Source organism: Brachionichthys hirsutus, chromosome 2, assembly GCF_040956055.1.
Source record: "Brachionichthys hirsutus isolate HB-005 chromosome 2, CSIRO-AGI_Bhir_v1, whole genome shotgun sequence".
Classification (NCBI taxonomy): Eukaryota; Metazoa; Chordata; class Actinopteri; order Lophiiformes; family Brachionichthyidae; genus Brachionichthys; species Brachionichthys hirsutus.
The window spans coordinates 5050615-5073551 of NC_090898.1; the positions used below are offsets into that span (position 1 = coordinate 5050615).

At 43.9% G+C, this 22937-nt stretch overlaps 1 protein-coding gene across 1 annotated transcript in view; it reads left to right on the top strand.

Annotated features, from left to right (window-relative positions):
- bsna (bassoon presynaptic cytomatrix protein a) overlaps positions 1-22130 on the top strand; it is a 58488-nt gene extending 36358 nt beyond the window's left edge. The window contains exons 5-14 of the mRNA XM_068746217.1: positions 550-5910; positions 7230-7394; positions 8553-8809; positions 8942-9860; positions 12790-15295; positions 16169-16666; positions 18021-18340; positions 20153-20246; positions 21726-21857; positions 22090-22130. Of these exons, the coding sequence (XP_068602318.1) occupies positions 550-5910; positions 7230-7394; positions 8553-8809; positions 8942-9860; positions 12790-15295; positions 16169-16666; positions 18021-18340; positions 20153-20246; positions 21726-21857; positions 22090-22130 (10293 nt within the window). The remainder of the gene's footprint in view (positions 1-549; positions 5911-7229; positions 7395-8552; positions 8810-8941; positions 9861-12789; positions 15296-16168; positions 16667-18020; positions 18341-20152; positions 20247-21725; positions 21858-22089) is intronic.
- The last annotated feature ends 807 nt before the right edge of the window (positions 22131-22937 follow it).

Genomic DNA, 22937 nt, shown 5'->3' on the forward strand with positions numbered 1-22937 from the left:
CTAAATCTAAGTGCACAATGATTTCCTGCAGGACTCTCCACCCATGGTCTGAAGAACCTCAGGCCTATTCTCTTGCATGTTCTGTTCTGTTTTCACATCAATATTCTTTGCACAGTTACACAATTTGTATTGTAATGATTTTATTAGATATATATTTTATGCATTACATTTTGGCCCTCATACCTCATGTGACATGTAATCGTTGTTAATACAAGTCAGGTCAAAGTATTTACATTTCGCCAAGAGGTAAACGTAGCTTTAGTGTTGCTGTTCAAGCAGCCCAATAACTTACCTAAAACATTAATACCTTGGAACTGTTTTAACTGGAGATTTTCTTCATACATTCAGCTGCCTTATAGCTGTTTCATATTCAGAAACTTGGAGAAAAATTATTTGCTTTTTTTGTCCAAAGATCAGAATCTAAATGTATACAAGCTTACATTGTGTGGCTGTGGATGTACTTATCCCAATCACAACCATCTAACACTTTGATTAATGAAAACCATAGCTTACCAAAACTTAATAAAGTTTCCTTTCTTTCTTCTTTAGGATGCAAAAAACAGCTCCCATGACTTGTCGCGCAGCCCTCAGAGCCTCAGTGACACCGGCTACTCCTCTGACGGAATCTCCAGTTCCCATAGTGAAATCACAGGTCTCATCCAAGAAGAGGAGATGAAACTGAGTGAGAGGGGAATTTGTGGGCGAGGCTCGCCTCTAAGCCCATCCGAAATCACTAAGTTAGAAAGCTCCATGAGACCTTTGTTGGAGAAAAGTCTTTCTGAAGAGAAGACAGACAGACGGGGAAGGAAGCACAGAGATAGAGACTTGGATGACAGAGGAAAGCAACGCCCACGCTCTTTGTCAATTCCACCAGATGCATATGACTCTGATGAGGAATTAGAAGATATACTGGAAGAAGGAGGGAGTGGAGGAGACTGGGAGAGTAAATGGAAAGAAGTCAAGGAGGAGAAGAAGGAGAAGAAGAAAAAAGATGCTGAACCAAAAGAGATGACAGATGAGGAGTTTATGAGGAGACAAATAATTGAGATGAGTGCTGATGAAGAAAATGAAGAGGAGGATGAGGAGATGGAAGAAGAAGATGAGGAAGATGAAGGCTACGGTTACCCTAAACCCAAGAAAGTCCAGCATAAGCACATTATATCTGACTCAGGGAAGGAGAAGAGACGTCTTCAACACCACTCTAGTAGCTTTGAGGAAGAAACTAAGAGCTCTACCGATGTTTATAAAGGCTCTGTAGAGGAGGGGGAAGAAGATGTCATGGCATCACAAGGAGGCCTTAGGCGCTTTAAAACTATTGAACTCAACAACACCAATAGCTACAGCCGAGACATGGAGCTGAGCAGTGAAAATGACTTGAGCCTCGATCGAGAGCCAGAGTTAGAGATGGAGAGTCTGACAGGATCTCCTGAGGAGCGTTCTCGGGGTGAATATTCTTCTACTTTGCCAGCCACTTCTTCTTCATATGGCTCAGGCCAGTCCCCCACATCCATCTCATCAATGGAGGAGGACAGTGACAGTAGCCCCAGCAGAAGTCAAAGACTGGAAGAGGCCAAACAGCAGAGAAAGGCGCGTCACCGATCCCATGGCCCTCTCCTTCCCACTATTGAAGACTCTTCAGAAGAGGATGAACTAAGAGAGGAAGAGGAGCTTCTAAGAGAACAGGAAAAGATGAGAGAAGTGGAACAGCAGAGAATAAGAAGCACAGCACGAAAAACTAAGAGGGATAAAGAGGAGCTGAGGGCACAGAGGCGCAGAGAGAGGTCCAAGACACCGCCTAGCAATCTGTCACCCATTGAAGATGCCTCTCCAACAGAAGAACTGAGACAAGCTGCCGAAATGGAAGAGCTCCATCGTTCCTCTGCCTCTGAATATTCACCCCAGAGTCTGGACTCAGAGGCTGAGGGATATGAGTCAAAGATTTACAAATCAGGCAGTGAGTACAACTTGCCTACCTTTATGTCCCTCTACTCGCCAGTAGAGAAATCATCTACCACAACAACCACCGTGGCCCCATCTTCAACTTCCAAGCCCCTAAAGAGTGCTGAGGAGGTTTATGAGGAGATGATGAGGAAAGCAGAGATGCTTCAAAAGCAACAGAAACAACAGCAGCAACAGCAGCTACATGTAAGGCATGGGCAGTACTATGAGGAGGACATCAATGGACAAGGTTACGATGAGGAGTATGAATATGAACAAGATCGAACAGGATATGACAATGAAGCATTAGATACAGAAACAGACATTTATGAAGAGATCCGACAGACATCTCAAAACATTACCAAGATGCAACAAGCCACAGATGAGCAAGTGGAGATTGAGATTGAACGCTCTTACCCAGACAAACAGTTCCTAGACACAGGCTCAGCCTTTGCTAAGTTACTGGAGCAAAGCAATGCTCTCCTAACTCCAGGCACGAGTCCTACACAGATATCAGCACCTGTCTCCTTTGTTGAGACGGTAGGACGGATTCCTGATGTCCATGTAACACAGCACTTCTCTTCAAAAGATGGACCCAAAGACAAGATCAAAGTAGGAAAGAATGGAATAACTCCAACTGTGGCAGCCACCACAATTGCAGCTTATGGAGTTTATGCCAGAGATGCAGTGACTATCTCAAAGACTAGTTCAAGCCACAGTGTGACATCTACTCAATCTAGTATATATGGCCGGCAGCCTGGAAGTCCCGCCACATCTTCTACTACAGTCTCAAGTGTGTGCAGTAAGATTGCAGAAATTACTCAGGCCTACAGTCAAAGAGAAGTGCTCACTAGAAGGATAGGGGAGACCAGGGGTATCCAAGTGCGAGACAGTTCCACATCTTCCACTGAGAGAATTATTGAGCCACGCTCTCCCAAGTATACCACATATTACAGGAGCACCAGTCCTCCTCTTTCTCCTTCACCACCACCACAGAGTCCCACCCGCTCACCCTCTAGAAGGGCTACCGCTGAATTCTCGACACAGACATTTAATTCAGCATTACGCATGGAGTCAGTTAGCTCTGGGCACACATCTCCTGTTATGGCTCAAGGCACCCAAACTTCACAGCGATCAGTTTCCCCACGGATCTATCGACAGCAGTCTTCCCAGGATGCCTCATACTCTCCACCCGCAAGCCAGGATAGGCCAATGACAGTAAACACTGCTACTTCTCCGCTGTCTTCACCTACCCGATTTAGTCGCCAATCAACATTTGATGCTTACTCCCCATGTGGCAGCCCTCCAGACACACCACCATACCAACATTCTCCTACACATGGCTTCTACAGAACACATAGAGTGGAAAAAGTAAATGTGGGAACAAGTATGGTTACCACAGGTGGTATTTACACCAGAGGTTCTGTTTCAATGGATAATATCTCCCTCTGTCGAATTTCTACAGTACCAGGAACTTCTAGGGTCGAGCAGGGCCATATGATCCAGGGTGGAAGTGTTGTGGATCTCAGAACATGCAGCAAACCAGCTCCTTTTATCATCACGGACCAGGGAATGGATCTTACGTCACTGGCAACAGAAAGCAGGAGATATCATATTGGATCAGAGAGTAGTAGACATTCAACAGTTGTACAGCCACTTATTATGAACCTAAACAACCAAGAGTCTACCACACCTACCACTGTAAGTGTAACTGTGGCTGCCTCCATGTTCATGACCCAGGTAAAACAGCCAACAATGTACGGTGATCCCAATCAAAATCGAATGGATTTGGGCCAGGGCATGGGTTCAGCCATATGTCTGTCCCAAAACAAAGCACCATTATCGCCTCCAATGGACCCATCCATACCAAAAATTGATGCCAAGCTAGAAAACCTCAGTGTCCAACAGAAAGAACTACAAAAACAACAAGAGAAACTCCAGAAGCAACAAGAGCACCTTGAACAGCAGTTGCAGCAGCATCATCACATGCAACACCATCAGCAGCAGGCATCCACTTTGGCTAGGTATAATCTTACAGGACAGATCTCACCTTTAATGAAAAAAGACTTGCTAGTCAGTCAGACTAGCACAGCCTCAGTGGTGGTAACTGCAGTATCACCTATTGTTAATGCTGAGATGTATGGCACTGGTCCTGTTGAGCTGAAAGGGAAGCCTAGTCCCCCTTGTTTGATGTCAGGAAGTAGATCAGCACATGCTATGATAATTCAGATGGATGGAGGGCCAGAGGAGGCCAGAGCAGTGACTCAGCTGGTGAAGGTAGAAGAGGGACAGGATGCTATGGATCTGACAGAAGGTCAAATTAAATATGACAACCAACCAGCATGTTGTGATGTTTACAGACTTCCATTCGGTGGCAGCTGTGTCGGTGGTTCTGAGAAAGAAGGGATAATGCCTCCATCAGCCACTTCCCTCACCTATGAGTCTGACCAAGAAAGACAATTTCAAGGTCACCATGAATATCCAGTAGATGGACGTAAGGCCTATACATTACCTTTCTCTGGTAGGCTTCAGCCTTCCATGTCTGATACAAATCTAGCAGAGGTTGGGTTGCAGTCCTACCATTCTAAACTAGATCCACACAGCCAAGTCCCAGCAGAACTTGCCATGGATGTGGTCACAATGAAACACGGCTATGGAGGATATATGGGAATGCAGTATGGCTCTTACACAGATTTGCGCCATGGAGGTGACATCACAGCTCCAACACTGCCCATAAGGAGATATAATTCCTTGTCTAACATCAGTTCAGACTACGGCTACACTGCCCGTGACATTGCTAGCTTCCATGAAGCTAACCTGGCTCAGTACAGTGCTACAACTGCCAGGGAGATCAGCAGAATGTGTGCTGCACTCAATTCAATGGATAGGTATGGAAGTAACCCAGACTTGATGCAGTATAGTAGTTTGGGTAGAGGAACTGGGACAGGGACTGCCAGGCTAGCAGCAGGTCTAGGCCTGAGACAAAACCTTCTCTTTGGACTTGATGGTAAGCCAATATCCCACACTCAAGCGCTAACTAACCTTATCAATGCCAGGCAGGCGAGTCTAAGAGCCATGTACCCTGCTGCTATTAGGTCTTCTGATGGGATGATTTACTCCACAATACAGACCCCCATTGCTTCTACACTGCCCATCACAACCCAGCCTGCTTCTTTTCTTCGTCCACTACTGAGGGGAGTCTACAGGCCATACCCCTCTGCAAGCATGACACCGGTGCCCCTATCCAGTCTGAGCAGACTATCGATGAGCCCCAGAATGCCACTTTCTGGACAAACTCCAGTTCGTTACCCAGCACCAGGTCCACTTCAAACAGCATCAACCACTTCCACAACTGATGGCCCTGCAATAACCTCAGCACGGCTGGGTGTGGCAGTATCTGTTTCCATGACAACGACTAGTTCTATTGTCCAGGATGAACCTGTTTACCTTGGTAAAGGTGCCACAGTGGCATTATCATCAGCAGAAGTCACATCAGTGCAAGGAACAGTCGTCATGCCAATGGAGCCACAGCAGCAGCCAATAAACCTGTCCCAAGCGCACCTAAATAGTCAGCAACAGCAGCAACAGGTGACAAATGTTCATCAGCCACAGCAACCTCCTCCAGCTGCTCATGCCTATTCTCCTTCAGCTGCTTCTCATACTCATGGCTATAACCAACCTGCAGTGGGCCCCTCTGCCTCCACCAGTGTTTTAGCTGTTGCTGGGGGTCTCCCGCCCTTCCCTCCACCGGGAGCTGTACACAAGGAGGGGGAATCTGAGGCGGAGAGGCTGCACCGGCAACAAGAGCAACTCCTGCAGATGGACAGGGAACGTGTAGAGCTAGAGAAGCTCCGACAACTGCGACTGCAGGAGGAGCTTGAGCGGGAAAGAATGGAGCTGAAGCTACACAGGGAAAATGAACAGATGTTGGTGCACAGAGAGTTACAGGAGCTGCAGAACATCAAGGAACAGGTAGAGGCAAAAATGGGGCAAATATTGGATGTTTGGTTTCACTGGATAATGATTTTGTTTGTTTATTTATATGGGGTGATGTATCTTACTAAGTTATAACCCTTTTATTTTGATCTGCTTCTGTTCTTTCGATGTCACATGTTTGATTGACAACCATAAATGGGCATGCTCTACAAGATGTAGACAAGAAGTGCACAATTTTAAATAATAAACAAATTCTATATCCATTGCATATTATATGCATGCCTTTCAAAGGATGTCTGCTGTCCTTTTAAAAAGATAGCTGTAGTGTTATTGAAGACTTTTGACCTTTAAATGTTCTTTCTGAAGATGGTGTTAAAAGTCATTGTTGAAGAACATTTGAAGTGAAAAGTTCTTTAATTTTAAGACTGACTATTTGCAACATGCCTGCTTTGCAAGACTATAGTAGCATGCTGTGTTCAATTTCTTCAACATAAAATGTGCATGAATGGGCTTGTACAGTGTGCGCTAAGTAGAATATGATGATTCACATATTTTGTTTTAAAAATGATTTTATGCTCCATTAGTTGATCTGATTGACATGAAAAAGAAAACATAATCAGATTTTGATGAAAAGATGCAATAATCAAGAGCACAATAGTTTGTCCGGTCTCTTATCGCCATTGGGGGATTGTTTTATGAAATAACAACAGGGCTAACATGACAATTTTCTTCTTTTTTTTGATAGAACAAGCAGTTGAAAATCATTCAAGTTAACTCTGTTAAACAGGTGTGGAAGTCTTCCTGAATGAGAATGAACAAGAGCTGGAATGTTTAATATGCATCTCATGACCCACAGCATAAGCAAAAATAACAGATGATTTGCACTGTCCTGCCATATATGCAGCATAGACATTGCATTAAATATGTTCCTTGACTGGCAATAGTTATTACCAGTAAATGCTGCTTTTCATTTATGTTGCATTTCCATTCCTGCCTTTTTGCAACGTATACATTTTGACTGATTTGAAAACCATTTTTTTAAAACCATTCTATCATTAATAGAATAACTTCATGTTACATCCAGTTTAGGGAGTCAGATGATTTGATTTGCATTTCTGAAATTCTGATAATCTATTATATAACCAGATGCCTCACTCTGTCTGGTTCTGTCTTGTATAACCTTGTCTGTTTTTCACCATGTATTGCTTCTCTTCTGATATTTTCTTAACTCTTAACACCATCCACTTCAATCTCTTTCTTGTATCATGCCTGTCCATGCTTTTTTTTGTTCTGTGTTGCCTGATTTTGGTGACGTGTCCTTTCATGTGTTTCCCTTCTCCACCAACATTTTCCAGGTTCTACATCAGCAGCAACAGGAACGTGAGAAACAACTTGTTCTTCAAAGAGAGCAGCTAGCTCAGCAGAAGTCTCAGCTAGACCAAATCCAGTCTTTGCAGAATCAACTCCAGCAGCAGCTTGAAGAGCAGAAGAGGCAGAAAACAGCATCTCAGATTATGCAGGTGATGGGAGTGAGAAACACTGGCTGATGGTTTACATGTAAAAAGATATGACACATTACAGCATTAACATCAGCATTGTCTATGTTTTTAATTGTTGGTTAGCAGTGGCTAAATAATATGGCCTTTTGAAAATGCAAAGGAAAGTGGCATAATAGTCTATTATGCAATGCAGCCTCATGGGTAGTATGGGTAATGCGGTTAGCAGGAGCTAACGTAGTGCCATTTTTTTCAAAATGTCTTCCCCAATTTAATTTTACTTTTTTTATATTTCATTATCTTCTGCTTATCCGAGTGCATATCACAGGGGCCAGTCTCACCAGAGAAGGCCAAACCCTCTCCCTAACCACCTCCTCCATATCTTTTGGGGGTATTCCGAGGCATTTCCAATCCAGTTGAGACACAGAGTCTAATCAGTGAGCTCAGGGTCTACTCCGGGGTCTCAGAGTGGGGCAGGCACAGATGCTCCCAGCAACCGGCGACATCCTAAATAAATACCTGAACCATCTCAGCTGACTGTCTGAGTTGCCATATTATCAAGGCGAAGGCGTTTGAGTGTGAGAATAGTCCTACAAGCTATGTTGTTGGTTGGAGCCTGTTAGAGTCTCTCAATGCAAAGTTATCATAGGTAACTGAGTTACTTGTCTGCATTTGTGCTCGACAGTGACAACATACATAATGTCAGTCACAGCTCGGTAAGAGCCTTGTGGTCCGACCTACATCCATGGTGTACAGGGCACAGCCCGAAAGAGCTGCATATGTGTCCATTTTTCATTGGGCTATTAGCCACAGAAAAAGAAAAAAAAAGTGCAATGTGGTTTGGGCAGCAGGCAAAGGCCTTGCCAGACTGATCCATGGCTGCCAAAACTGGATTGTGTGACAAAGGTTTACAAACACAGGATATGATGTCATTACCCAAAATGCACTGGACTCTGCACGGCAGATGTTTGACATTTGGGTGTATGGGGATTCCAATATGCTCTTTAAAAAATAACAAATTTAAAAGCTCCTTGACTTGAAGTGAATAATTTGTTCTTTAATTCCTTTGGTGTAAATCTAGCTTCATATAGCAAAGCTTCTTCAGCCGCAGTTCGGAGCTGGGCTACAACAGCCTAACGTAACCTTATCTAACGACTTTGAAGCCATTCTTTTTTTCTTCAGATGGATATTAATGGACAACCACTGCACCCCTACATTGACTCTCAGATAGGTTCACGATCTCTCCCCAACTCTTCATCTGAGATATGCCTGAGGAGCCAGGAAGAGCACACAGCGACCAGGAGCAACATGAGAAAGCACAGCTCCATGACCAGGCTGAGCAGGGACAGCTTGGATGGAGATGGAGGGATGTTTTATGGCTCTCCCCGCAGGAGCATGGATAGCTGTGTGCAGACAGACGATGAAGACAGAGAGGAGAGGTAGAGATGTTTATCTGTGTAATGTCATAAATCAATGGATTTTAGAATGGCCGGTGAGTTGAAGTGTTTAAACTCCCAATTGTGATCCAGCCTGAATATTGATTTTTAATGAACTCTTCTCTTCATCACCAGGTTAATGATGCGTCATCGGACCAGGAGACGTGGCCGCAGTGTTGACTGCTCAGTACAGACCGATGACGATGAGGACAAGGCTGAGACAGAGCATCCGGTGCGTAGAAGGCGTTCCCGTTTCTCCCGGCACTCTGAGTCCAATGCTGCCGGAACCACCGCAATGGCTGATACCAAAACTGACAAATCTAAGATGGTGTCTTCCAGTATTGCCATCCAGACCATCAGGGAAATGTCTTGCCAGACAGAAGTGGAGCACCTAGGAAGGGTCTCCCCAGCCATTCATGTAACAGTACCAGATCCAAATAAAGTTGAGATTGTGCACTACATCTCTGGACCGGAGCGGACCCAAAAGGGACAGTCTCTAGCATGTCAGACTGACCCGGAAGCCCAGTCGCACGGTGTTGTTGCTCCCCAGCTCAGTGTCCCAACTACAGTCAGCCCATATTCTTCCTCAACCAGTGCTGGAACTCAACAATCCAGTTCTATTGACTTCTTGAATCAGCAGCGCCAGCAGCAGCATATTACAGCAAATGCTGCCAAGTTTGAACGACGACGCCCAGACCCACTTGACATCAGCTACCAGCCTCATAACCATCTGCACAATGAGTCCATCTCCAGCATCATCCGGCAACAGCAAGCAAACCCCAAATCCCAACAAGTCCTCTACTCACCTGTTTCCCCAGTGTCCCCTCACCGCCTGCTGGAGACATCCCTGTCTAGTGAGAGGCTAAACAAGGCCCATGTCACACCTCAGCAGAAATCCTACACCGCAGAGTCCCCCCAGCGACACCCTTCTATGCCAAGACCAATCAAGAGCACCCAAAGGTCCATGTCAGATCCCAAGTCCCTCAGCCCCACCACAGATGAGCACACCAAGGCCAGGCTGTCTCTCTATCAACAGCAAGCACTCCAGAGCCAGGTAAAGTCACTCAAATCATATTGACACATGAATTACACAGAATGACACAATTCAAATTGAACTACAGTATATGACATTACAAACAGTGGAAGCTAGTGTTTCTCAGAAAGATCTAATATTTGGCTTTGTGTAGGATGTACAGTAGTTCTAAAAATTAGAAAACAAATATATATATATATATTTCCAGCAACATAATAGTAGTAATTTTAATTACAGGTCATTCAGTTATTTCAGTTTGAATCAATTAAATCAAATCAAATATCTGTAAATATTATGGGAATTTCAAGAAGAGATTTAAAATGTGGGCAGGTCATAGTCAGTCTCCAGAGCTGCTCCAGCAAATTCCACTTGTGGTTTAATGATCATTGTTGACAGGTGCACAGGCACAATACATGTTTAGCATTTCTAAAAAATAAAAATAAAAAGTTTTGTGTGCAAAAATTGTTTTTTTCTGTTTAGAATAGTCCACCTTCCTTCATAATATTATACATTAGGACTTGTATCATAAATGCTGGACCAAATGGACCAAGTTCAAAATGCAGTTAATATGTTTGGCAGGAGATGAGGAAAATACAATATCTACAGATATTCATCATCAAAGATGTACAAATTCATTCTGATGAATGTTAGTCATGATATTGATCTACCACTGGAAAACATGGACTCATTGGAAAAAGAAATGCTTGATTGGAACAGCACTAGTTATTAACATATATTGTGCACATAGAATAGTTTTTAAGAGGTAGTTAAATAAAGTGAAGCTAAAAAATATTTTATTTTAAAACATTTATGATCTGATATTTGTTTACTTGCTTATTTGAGATTTGAGGCTTATGATATTTTTAATTCTCTGTCTCATTGTACCTACGTGTTTTTATTACTTCAGAAAAAACATTCTGCCTTTGGAATTATGTATTTGTATTCCTACACATTAATAAGATATCAAAATTCAACAGAGGCAATGATTCCATAGAGTCAAAAACTAATTATAAAAAAATAATCAAGTTATATGGCCATGACGAGCCGGATTTATTTTTTATACCAAAGTATTCCATCCCAATATTCATATACTTTTTTTTTACTTTACTTTTTTACTTTACTTTACCCTAACAGCGCTTTGCACTTTATTATTTGTTGTTGTTGCTATTTTATGTTCCTTTCACTGACAATGGCAAATAAACAGATTCTGATTCTGATCCGTTAAAATATGCTTAGTGCTTGAATTGTTACTATGCTTCTACAACAGGGGTGGGCAAACTTTTTGACTCGCGGGCCACAATGGTTCTAAAATTTGACAGAGGGGCCGGGCCAGGCTGGAGTGTTTGTGTGAACTAATATAAATGACATGTAAAAGCCAGGACATGGCCTTTTACAGGTTGCATTACAGGGAAAAAGGTAAAATGAATGAGGTTTATAATAAAATGTTATTTAATGATATTATTTGGACAGGTTCGGTGGGCCGTATTACCGGTATAAAGCCTAACGGGCCGTATATGGTCCCCGGGCCTTAGTTTGCCCGTGTCTGCCCTATACCCTGGCGTACTCCTACTGTGGAGCTGTCCGTGGTGCTGAAACGTACCGCTTTGTTTTGGAGGGCCCCCTGATACAACGCTTCCCCCCCACACAACAAAACAAAAGCGGCGCTTTCAGCACCACGGACAGCTCCACAGTATGAGTACGCCAGGGTATAGGCTACAATCAGTTAATGATGACTGATAAAAAATGTACAAAAAAAAATCAGTTAACTCAGACTGCGAGCTGGGCCATTGAAACTATTGAAAAATAACGCAAATAAAATATCAAATATCATGTTCCCTCTAAGAATTCCACTTCTGTCTTGCAACTATTGCAAACTGCAATGTATTTGATTTACTGTACTTCCTTATTGATCTTTAGAAAAGGTCAATTCGATTTTACGTATGCTTTCCACAATCTTTAGTTGTCATTTCTATCCTTGAGTTGATGATAAAATCTGAAAATACGAAGTGTTCAACAGAGTTTTCAAAATGTATGTCAATGTCACAAATGCATGACTTCAAGGGCAACAAAGGAAGTTGCTGAGCGTTGACAAAATGTTCCAGATGTATTGATTTTCATGATGAATAATGGCATATTTTTTCACTTATTTACAGTAAATATAATGAAATATAGCGGCATACCCTTTTAACACACACCCCTACCATTGATCTGTAGCAAACACACCCTTTAAAAACAATGAATAATTTGATTGTTCCCATGCATCCCTCTTTTTCTAAAACAACCTTTTACTCAAAGCACTTTGAATGAGTTACTAGTAGACGATTGGTTCTCCAGCTACAGCACCTCACAATGGAACTCATTTTAATGTGTTTGTATGTCCTCTAACATAAGCTCCTTGTTTCCTGTTGCCCTGTCTGTGTATGTCTCCCTTATGTGTCCCTGTCATTGTGTTGTTGTTTCTGTCTGAGTTTTCCCTCCCTTTTTTCCCCATCATTCCGCTGTATGTCCTCCCACCTGCCTTAACTTTCTCTTCCACTGTCATCCATCTCACAATTATCCCGGCTCTTTCTTTCCTTTCTAACCTTTTTCCTTTTCTTATCATATAATCTGTTTAATCTGTTCACTACATCTCGCCTTACTCTACTCATTGCACTTTATTCAACCTGTTATTTCGACCTTTGCTATCTCCACCATTACTTGCATCATATCTCTTTTTCCTCCTTCATTTTCTTTAACTCAAACTTATTCTGGCTCCATCCACCACTTTTGTATCTTCTCCATCTGAAATTCTACTTCAATTCCATGGTTTCCACAAATCCATTCCGCTCTCTTTATCATCAAATCACTCTCTTAAGTTCCCTGTTCTTCTGTTCCTTCCATTTTGTTTTTTGTCTACCTATATTGTCCTGCTCTCCCATGCCCTCTTCCCTGCCTATCTCTCTCTCCCCAGCTGGCAGCCCTACAGCAGAGCTCATTGCTCCGTAAAGTCAAGCGTACCCTGCCCAGCCCCCCTCCAGATGAGACTACCACATCAACTCACTTGCCCATGATGACACCCACCCTCCAACAGGTCTTCCTACCATCAGTGCCCAGCCTCAAGCTCGGCTCCAGGTCTGGGCTTGCTGCCAAAGCCAGCCTCCTCAAAGACCTCACACACGAGCTGAAGGCCGTGGAGCAAGAATCGACCAAGCTGAGAAAGCAGCAAGCTGAACTGGAGGAAGAAGAGAAAGAAATCGATGCTAAACTGAAATATTTAGAATTGGGGATCCATCAAAGGAAGGAGACACTGGTCAAGGAGAGAGAGAGGAGGGATATTGCTTACTTGAGGTGTATGGGGGACACTAGGGACTATATGTCTGACAGTGAATTGAATAACCTACGTTTAGCAGCTGCAGCTGCATCACATGAGACTAATGGGCTATTGTCAACAAGGCCAAGCACCGCCCCTCTCAGCCAGTTCACCAGCGATCTTCATTCAGCAGTTCAGTATCCCCCAACCCCAAACCTCCTCTCCTCTCAGTACCCCCAGAGCCAACCGGTACTGCCAACTCAGCAATCAAGTCTAACGTACCAGTCTTCAACATTCAACCAACCTCCCTATCCAACAGTTTCCCAGTCCCAGGCACTGCCACAACCCACCCCTCTCCAGAGCCATGTCACCCCTTCTGGACTTTCTTACCAGTCTCAAAGCGCCTATTCTTCTCATTCCTACCCCCAGAATCAGCCCCCCTACCCCCAGACAGACATTGGGTTGCCAGCTGCACCTCATCCTCAAGCAGGACATACAGGTTTTGGGCTTGCTCCACCTGGTCAGCCCCCATACCCCACCCACAGTTCACCATATCCCAGCGCTGTGTCCTCCTATCCTAGCCAGACCAGCCCATATATTGGGCAGTCCCAAGCGGATATTCTGACTCTCCACCCTGGAAGACCAAGGCAGACTTCAATTGCCGATCTAGAGCACAAGATGCCAACCAATTATGAGACTATTAGCAACCCCACAGTCGTGGTCACCACCACTGCTCAAGATGCTGCATATTCCAGTGCAGCTCCCTCTTATGGTCTGTACACTGCATCAACAACTATGGCCAGCTCCTATGGGCCCTATGGCTCAGCACCAGTGTCTAGCAGTTATGGTGGGTACTCTACCATGCCACCCAGCACTTATGGCCAGTATACTTCAACCTCAGCCAGTTCATATGGACCGTACACCACAACCACTACTAATACATATGGTTACACCACAACCACAGCCAGTTCTTATGGACCGTACACCTCAACAATATCTAATGCCTATGGACACTCTGTTGACAACCCTTCGATCTACAGCAATGCAGATGGGATGTATGGGGCTCCTGGCTTGGAGCAAAACATCCCAAGAAACTACATGATGATTGATGATGTAAGTGAGCTGACAGTGAAGGACGGGCTGGGCACAACAGCAGGAGACATGATGCATCAAGGAGGCAGTGGGCGTTACCCTGGCGACATCCATGGCCATAGCAGCACCATTGGCAGCACCACGCGTGGGGGAACTGGCAGTTCTTCATACGGCAGGACACCTGAGGAGGAAGCAGCGATGCAGGAAGAACTGTACGACCACCATGGCAGGGGTAAGAGCAGCTACAGGCACGGACCACTAGGGGGCAGCAGCAGCAGCGTGAGCGCTAGCATGGGTGGGGGATCCCCCTATCACTATGACTATGACTACAAATATGGCAGCATCCGCTCCGGGGTACAGAAGCCTTTGTCTTCCTCCAGAAGCCTTCTGGCTCCAGCAGTCATGTCCTCCAAGCGCAACAAGCACAGGAAACTGGCGAGTATGGAGCAAAAAATCTCCAAGTTCTCCCCCATTGAGGAGGCTCGGGATGTGGAAGCAGACCTGGCCTCCTATTCCTCAGCAACAGGTGGGGCTTACCCATCCTCCAATATACGAGGGCGCCAGCTAATTGAAGATTATGGCTTTAAGAGGAGTGCTTACGAAGCCGGCAGTGGCATTGCAACTCATGGTAGTCGATACTATGGTTCTACGGTGGAAGAAGACGATCGGATATATTATACCTCCACTGGCCGCTCCCGTTCCACCGGTTATGGCATGGACAAGATCTCGGCCAGGGACTACCCTGGATATCGCAGCCGATCCTATGAGAGGGATGATCGTTCCTACCGATCTGGATCTATCTGTGGGCGCCACCCGACTCGGCAGTACTCTGAAGAGGAGAGCCCTCTCAGCCCCCTCGGGAAGTTCATGGGTTCTGGGCGCTCATCAAGCTTAGGTCCCAACCCAAACGACAGTCGCAGCAATAGATATCATTATTATTATGGCCAGTATGGTTCCAGCCACTCGTTGCCTGATGTACAAGACCATATACGGGATCTTCCCCGGACCCATGTCTACAAATCGGATGATACATACATTGTAGACGAATATCATTGTGCTGTGTCAGACAGTGAAGGTAATTGTGGGAGCTGAATGCCCTCAGAGTCTCACTACCTACTATTACTCCCACGTTTATCTAAACGTCCCCCACCCACCCAAATGCTAGACTTATCAAAGAAAAGGAGAAAGACAAGAAAGCTGTTGCATGCTCATGTTTTCTTCTTCCTGAGAGTCACTTGGAGCTCTCTTATCAGTGGACTGCTGTCTGTCTGTCTGCCTGCCTGCCCATCCTTCCGCCTGTTCGTCCAGTCGTCTGTCTGTCCAATACTCGCATGGTTCTTCGGCGTGGTCCTTTTCTGCATTTACTACACTCTGATTCACTTGAAAAGGTCTACTTTGCACGACACAAATACATTGTTTTTCCTGTACATGTTATTATCTTTATTACGTCTTTGTTATTATTATATTGGTATTGATGTTTTGTGTTCATATATCGTAGTTTAAGAATTGTATCTACACTGCAAAGCAGTTCCTCGCAATTAGTTCTATATTCAAACCCTGATTTAAAAAGGCCAAGTATAATTTCCTTATTATATGAAAGGATCCATGCAAGGCAGTTGCATTTAGGTACGTTTGTGCAGTTTAAATTGTCTTGCTATATGTGTAGCTGACCTGTTTTAGCACAAACACAACAAGTGGAACGCTTTGCAGTGTATGCTTTTTCCTGTTTAGAATCTCTTGTAATGTTTGAAGGCAATGTGAAGTGTATTCTGCATGGATGTAAATCTTTTATTTTTATTTTCTGCCTTTCCTTCTGTGTCTTCTCCTTCCTATTCTTTTCTTTTGCATGCTTTTGGTCTTCTTCCTGCCTCCTTCCTTCTCTCAGCCTGCATGCCGCTGTCTCCAAACGACATGGAGATTGACTGTGATCTGCTCTCGGTTTCCAAAGCCTACCATCTGGGCCAAGAAGAAACTGACTGGTTTGAGAAACCACGATCCAGTTCTCGACACTACGGTAGCAGCCACGCATCTGGAAGGAGCCGTCATGGTTTCAGACACACTTATCATGATTACGATGAGCCTCCTGAGGAGGACTTGTGGCCCCAAGATGAGTATGGCCATGGAGGACGACACACTTCTTCTCGTGACCACCGTCACCATGGCAGCGCTGGCCGACACTCAACCTCGTCACGTCATTCAGATGAGGCTAGGTCCTCTAGGTCATCTAAGTCGCACCCCAAAGACCAATCGATACGCCCTGAGTCTTCAGGACGATCCTCATCTTCAGGAAGACATGGCGACTCAAGGTCCGGAGGGTACCACTCGTCGGACTACCCCCGGGATCCATTAGGACACCCTCACAGCCAGCGTTCATCAAGACAAGGGGATCCACACCGTTCCTCACGCAGCAAGTCCCAGCAGCAAGTGGACATGCAGGGACAACCAGGTACAATCAGGGTTTCTTTACAATTAAAATAGAATAACATTTTATACAAACAATCCAATATAAGGTGTGGTAAAGAGTTTTGTCATAAGCCGAAGTTGGTTGTAAGTCGGCCCGTGTTAAATTCAGATGAGCATCGTAGCATAACAGCAAGAAGGTTGCAGGTTAAAATCTGACGTGCGGCCTTTCTGTGAGGAGTTTGCGTGTTCTCCCCGTGTCTGCGTGGGTTTTCTGGCGTCCTCCCACCACTAAAAACGTCCAGGTTATTGAAGAAAGATAATTCTCAATTGACTTACCTGGTTAAATAAAAGTTGAATAAAATAAATAATAAAATAAATTCCTGCAAGTATATTATGCTGCATCATGATACTGTAAATGAGGAGTAGAAAGAGCCAAATTCCTCTTGATAGACATCGTGGGTGAGACCACAGAAAATGTCGTACATTTGATTTGTTCACTTTCCGGTATGTCTTAAAAACACTTTGTAAATAGACACACACAAAAAAACAGTGCAGTCGAAGAGTAACAGGTTGTAAGTCAACAACCCCCAATAATAATTTATAGTTATTATTATTTGATTTTTATTCATAGCCCTCTTCTTAAAATACAGAATAGTAGCAAAATGAGTAAAAATTACTTTGCATTATTTTGTGTGATATTACTTAACTGCTAATACTTATATGATTGTACAATATTGACAAAGGCCACTATATGGAAATTGTATAACTCGTAAAGTATTCATTACTATAATGTATTAGACTACCATTTAGATTCTCTTTGTATTCAGATGCCTGGCATACCTAGATTATCTCAGAAAGAGCTAGTAAAGAACTGCCTTCAAGGTTCAACAATTTTTAATTAACTATATCAACTGTGAAATTTCCAAGAAAATGTTTTCTCCCAGGGTGGCACGATGGCAATGAGTTCATTGCTTTTGATATTTGCTTGTTAGTGTAGTGTTGCACACAATATATTAGAAACTGAATTGTGGTTATAATAATATAATGTGTCTATTCAAATAAACAGTCCATATAATTTGAAGACTGGAGTTTGAGTCTTTGAAATGTTAAGCGTTTTTAGGAACAGACACATGAATTAATTAGATTGGATGAGGTAGGCTTGTCAGGTGAGGCATTTGTCAAGGAGCAGCTGATTCAAAAGGTAGATATAGTCACACATCATATCTATGGGTGGAAGATGTGTTTTAACGTGAAGGATTGCAGGGTTTAGAATGCTGCTGATAGTCTGTTTTGTTTTATAGTTGCATCTTATTTGTTTTGGTAGTTCAGGATTATATAACAAATGCAGATTGATCCTCAGAAAAATACAATCCAAACCCCTTGCTCTTTTCATCCAGGCTCCTCTAGGTCTGGCAGCAGCTCTTCCCGTGCACAAGGCTCTTCTGGCGGGCCTGCAGGATCGGGGCGTCAGAGTGGTCCAGGTTCCCAGGCAGACGGAGCTCTAGGACAGAGGACCCAGCTCCAACAAGCCCAGACATCAGTGTCCAGGGTGGGGCAGCCAGGTTCCACAGCAATGACTGGCCCCCAGCAACAATCCCTGGGACAAGGACAAGGCATGGGTCAGGGCCAGATCAAGCCAGGGCAAATGGGACCAGTAGGTGGACCCATGGGGCAGGCCAGGCAGACAGGTCTGACAGGAAGCACACTTCCTACTATGGTGAGTTTAGAAAGGTTTAACAAGATTACTGTAGTCTTGTAATATAAAGGTGATAATCAACTCCACAGTTTGTAACAAAATCAAAACATCAAGATCAACAATAATACCAAATCATTACCACCTATCGAACTGCTCTCAATAATTAAACATTTTCTAATTCTCATTTACTTGCTACTTCATATTTCTGCATGTTTTATTTCCATAGCTTACATTCCCCTTTATTGTTTGCCTTCAGTCATCCTTTTTATCGAGTACCTTTTGGACCCACTCCACTTTCCTTCCCTCCTCTTTCACTTTTCCCGGGTCCTCGCTCCCAGCTCGTACTTTACCTCCTTTCCTGTCGCCTGTCGTGTCCATCCATGCTTCCAGCGATAAGGACTGGTTCATCTCCTCCAAGTTCAGTTTATTTATATTCTGCTGTGCCTCTGCCGTGCTGGCAGGGCTTTATCAAACACTATGATTAGCACAGGCAGGGCTGATAACTGAATGCAGCTGATTCACTGTCTGCCAGACATTCAAGAAACTGCCAAGCAAAATGTCTCCCAGCAAAATGTACCCGCTTCGCCTCCATAATCATAAATCACTGTAAATTGATTTGTTTTAGGAGTCTAAAGAAAATGTACTCGTCTGAAAATTCAGAAAGTTTTGTTATTTTCTTGAATTCAATATGTCTCTCTTAAATATGTCATGTTGTCAAGGATGTTCATCGAGACTATTAGGAAATGTCTATAAATGATCCCTACTGTGCTTTTACTCTTCAAAGCACACTACAAAATACTTTTCTTATCGCTGTGCCTGCAGCAGGAAACCAAAGTGAAATAATCCACATAGTCTGACATCAAATAGGCAGGAATTGGCTTTGGAATGGTTCTGCTGTGGATTCGCTCTGAGAGGAAGGCCATTGACAGCAAATCAAATATCACAATCATTCAGTCTCCTTCACTGACACTCTTGTGTTAGTTCCATTCTTTCATTGCTTTAATGAAGTGGCTGTAAATATTGAAATATCCTGCGATGCATGGCGCATTGTGATGAATGGACTCTTCTTTTGCTGGAACAAAATGGGATTCGGTGGGCACAGAAATAGAGAACAATAGGTCTAACATGTTGAGTCAGCGTACCTGAGCAGGATTTACAAATGCGGTTTTAATCAATATATTTTGATCATATTTCCTGTGTTTAGATGGTACCCGTTTCGAGGCTATCCGCAATGATCCGGTCTACCATATGTTGTTCCTGAAGCCATTTTGTTACAGCAGCAGAAACGGTTGTTTCCAGATGTTGAGGATCTGGATCAGGAAATGTGGAAAAGACTGCAAGAGGAACTTTTAAGAGCGTTCACAAAGTGGCAGCACATACTAGCAGTTTCCAAACCGTAATTCCAAACACGTCTACTCAGACAAAGCGATGCTGATAAAGAGAATGTGGGCAGCTCCTAAGGCAACATTTGTAAATGCCTACTGGAAGTCTAGACGAGCACCAGTGGATTACACTGGGATTAGGCACCCGCTTTCCCTCAGGCTGGTGCTTGATTTTAAAATTAATGGACGCGAGAATGCAAGTAGTGCTGATTCAAAATTACTTAATGGATTATAATAACTAACTGGCGGAATATAATTTACCAAGCTTTCACAATAGGACAGCAGCTATTGACAATCACTCTGTTTCACAGTCGTTCAGGGTTTTGTTGCCGTAGCTATAGATGATTCTCATGTCACTCTCATTCCTGCCTTTTGTCGGTTTATTGTCGAACATGTTTGTGTTTGTGCACCTTCCTCCAACTGCTTCACCTTCTCCCACCTCTATCCACAGGCCAAGATTGACACTCCTCCAGTAACGGCTATCGGCGCTAAGGCAGCGCCCGTCATGGCCACAAAAGCTGCCCTGCCTCCGCTCACAGGCATAGGTACAAAGAAGCCGCCACATAAACACCATGCACAATGACTCTCATCACGCCCACGTCTCGCCAGCTGCTCCCAGCTGTGTCTGTTTTATGTAACCAGTGTGTATGCTGTTGCATGTAATCTGGGATTAATCACTTCCGCAGCAGGAGGTGTTTCTCTTCCAGCAGTACATCAGTCCTGATGTACAAAGTCACTACTTGGTGAGTCAATTGGGTAGTTAATTTGAAATCAAGCAAACAGACTAGTTGCTTAGTAGTAACAAGGTAATCTCGTAGTAGGCAGGTGTTTAGTACCCCCCCCTGAAGAAAAGAGTTTGGACTGAAAATTCACTGCTGATACAGGAAGTAGAATAGGTTAATATAGCATCCAATTTTACCACTAGCTAATTACATGATTATTATGTGTTACTCAAAGAGATGAACACACCAACTAGTAAGACAACCAGTTGGTCAAACAAATGAGTTTTTAACAGTTTAATTAACAGATCAAACCGTTTGATACCCAAATGCACGACGGGATAAGGGAAATCCAGAATCTGAGCTTTATTATTCAAAACCAGGTCAAGTCAGTCCAAACCAGCAGACAAATCAGGACAGGGGGAGGCAATGAGGCAGTTCCAAGAATCAGGCAGAGCCCAAAAACTGGGTAGTCTGAATAAACAGGTAGACAGGTCCAAAGGGGCAGGTAACCAGACGACATCCAGAAACAGGCAGGGCAGGTGCACGAGAAGCAATAGCTGGAATGAAGGAACAAGTCACGACAATCTGGGAGAGAGGTGTGGCAGGAGCAGAGAATGAGTGGAGTCCGGGATGATGAGCGACGGGTCGCAGGCGATCATAGGAGAACAGGTGACGGCAATAAACTGATTTCAGGAGGAGGAGCTGAGAAGACAGGAGAGGTTAGTGCATGGAAAAAATGCAGATCCTCCTCAAGCTGTGAAAATATCATTTTATGGTGGTTAATATTGATCTGGAGCCGAATGGTGGTGCAATGGTTAGCGCTGTTGTCTCACAGCAAGCAGGTTCAAATCCACCTGGTGCCTTTCTGTGTCGAGTTTGCATGTTCTCCCTGTGACTGCGTGGGTTCTCTCCGGGTTCTCCGACCTCCTTCACCAAAAACGTGCGACTTATAGGTTAAATGATCCAGCCAGAAATTGACTGGATGTTTGTAGATGTGTGGCCCTGCAATAAACTGGCGACTTGTCCAGGGTATTCCCCGCCTCCTGCCCGGTGTCAGCTGGGATAAGTTAACCCATGACCCATATTCCGGATAAGCGGCCGAAGACGAGACGACTACGCGTCTCATGTTCGGGTTCACGTTTCATTTTCGAGAGATTGTTGAAAAGTGTCATAAACAAAGACCAACTAGCGGAATGTGTAATCATTGAAAAAACAAACTTGTCCTCTGGATCCTTCTGTGGTCCTTCTTCCTCTCTCCTTTGTCCTGTCGCTCTCGCTTCTATGCTCACTTTTCCCGTCCAGGCTCCAAAGCGGCTCCGAGGCCAGGAGGTATCGGCAGTGCTGCAGCAGGGCAGCCTGGCATGGAGGGAGACAGCATGCTGTCCAAGATCCTCCCCGGAGGAGCAGCCGAGCAGGCTGGCAAACTAGGAGAAGGTACAAAGGAATCACTCACGGTTACAGTTTAAATACGTGACAGCCAAGCATTAACCGCAACATTGCAAAATTGTGCTATTAGTTTATCAACTTATAGTGTGTTCAGCTAAAGAAAGTGAAAATGGAGCAACATGACTAGGATGCAAATAGATCATTTATTATCCTGACGAGATCTTTCGGTTCCCTCGCTCGATGCTTATTTAACCTCCCTTGCTTGTCAACTTTCCTTCAGCTATCTCTGGATTTGGCAAAAAGTTCACCTCTTTGTTCTGAGGTGCCGAGATTCGGTATGTCTTATCTTTCCTTCCATTTCTCCTCAGCATTTTTGCGAAGTCAGTTCTGAAGAACACGGATCACTATTGAAGCAAATCCTGGACACAGAAAATTAAACTTGAGGAGGATTTATTTGATTTAAAGTTTGTTTAATTTTTAATTTTTAAATTGGGGGGCGGTTTTTGAAGGTCCAAACAATATTCATTTACGAAATAATTCTGCATTTTCTATGATGATTTTCAAAGTCTCAAACTAGCACTCTGGGCCAATGAGCTTCGAGGATACCTGAATTTACAGTCGTCTGCACACTAAGCTGCATTTCCTTCGGCAATAGTAATTTGGAAAGTTAAGAAATTCTAATATTAGAATTAAAATATTTTATTAATAGCTGCTAAAATAAAATATACTCCTAAATAATCTGACTGAATGTATCTTTATATTTGCAGAGCCATGTAAATGTTGATGAACTAACAAGACCTTGTACCAGAAAAACCTGTGCCCCTACTTTTGTTTTACTAATAAAAGAGTGAGAAAGAGGAGATGGATGATGGAGTGACAACCGAGAGGAGCTGAGCATACTGGTGAGTTGTTACATCTCAGTGGGAAACACCGTACAACTTGGGGACAACAGTCTTTATCCATCTCTGCTCGTGAAATGTAGCCGTATAAAATGGTAATGCTTTTTCTTGCAGCCAACCAGGACTGGGATGCTGAGGATACTTCATGTATCAGGCCTGAACCCGTACTGATAGAGAGAATGCACTGCTCTCTCTAGCAGGCCAGACAGTAAGTTCCCTTCAATGTTCC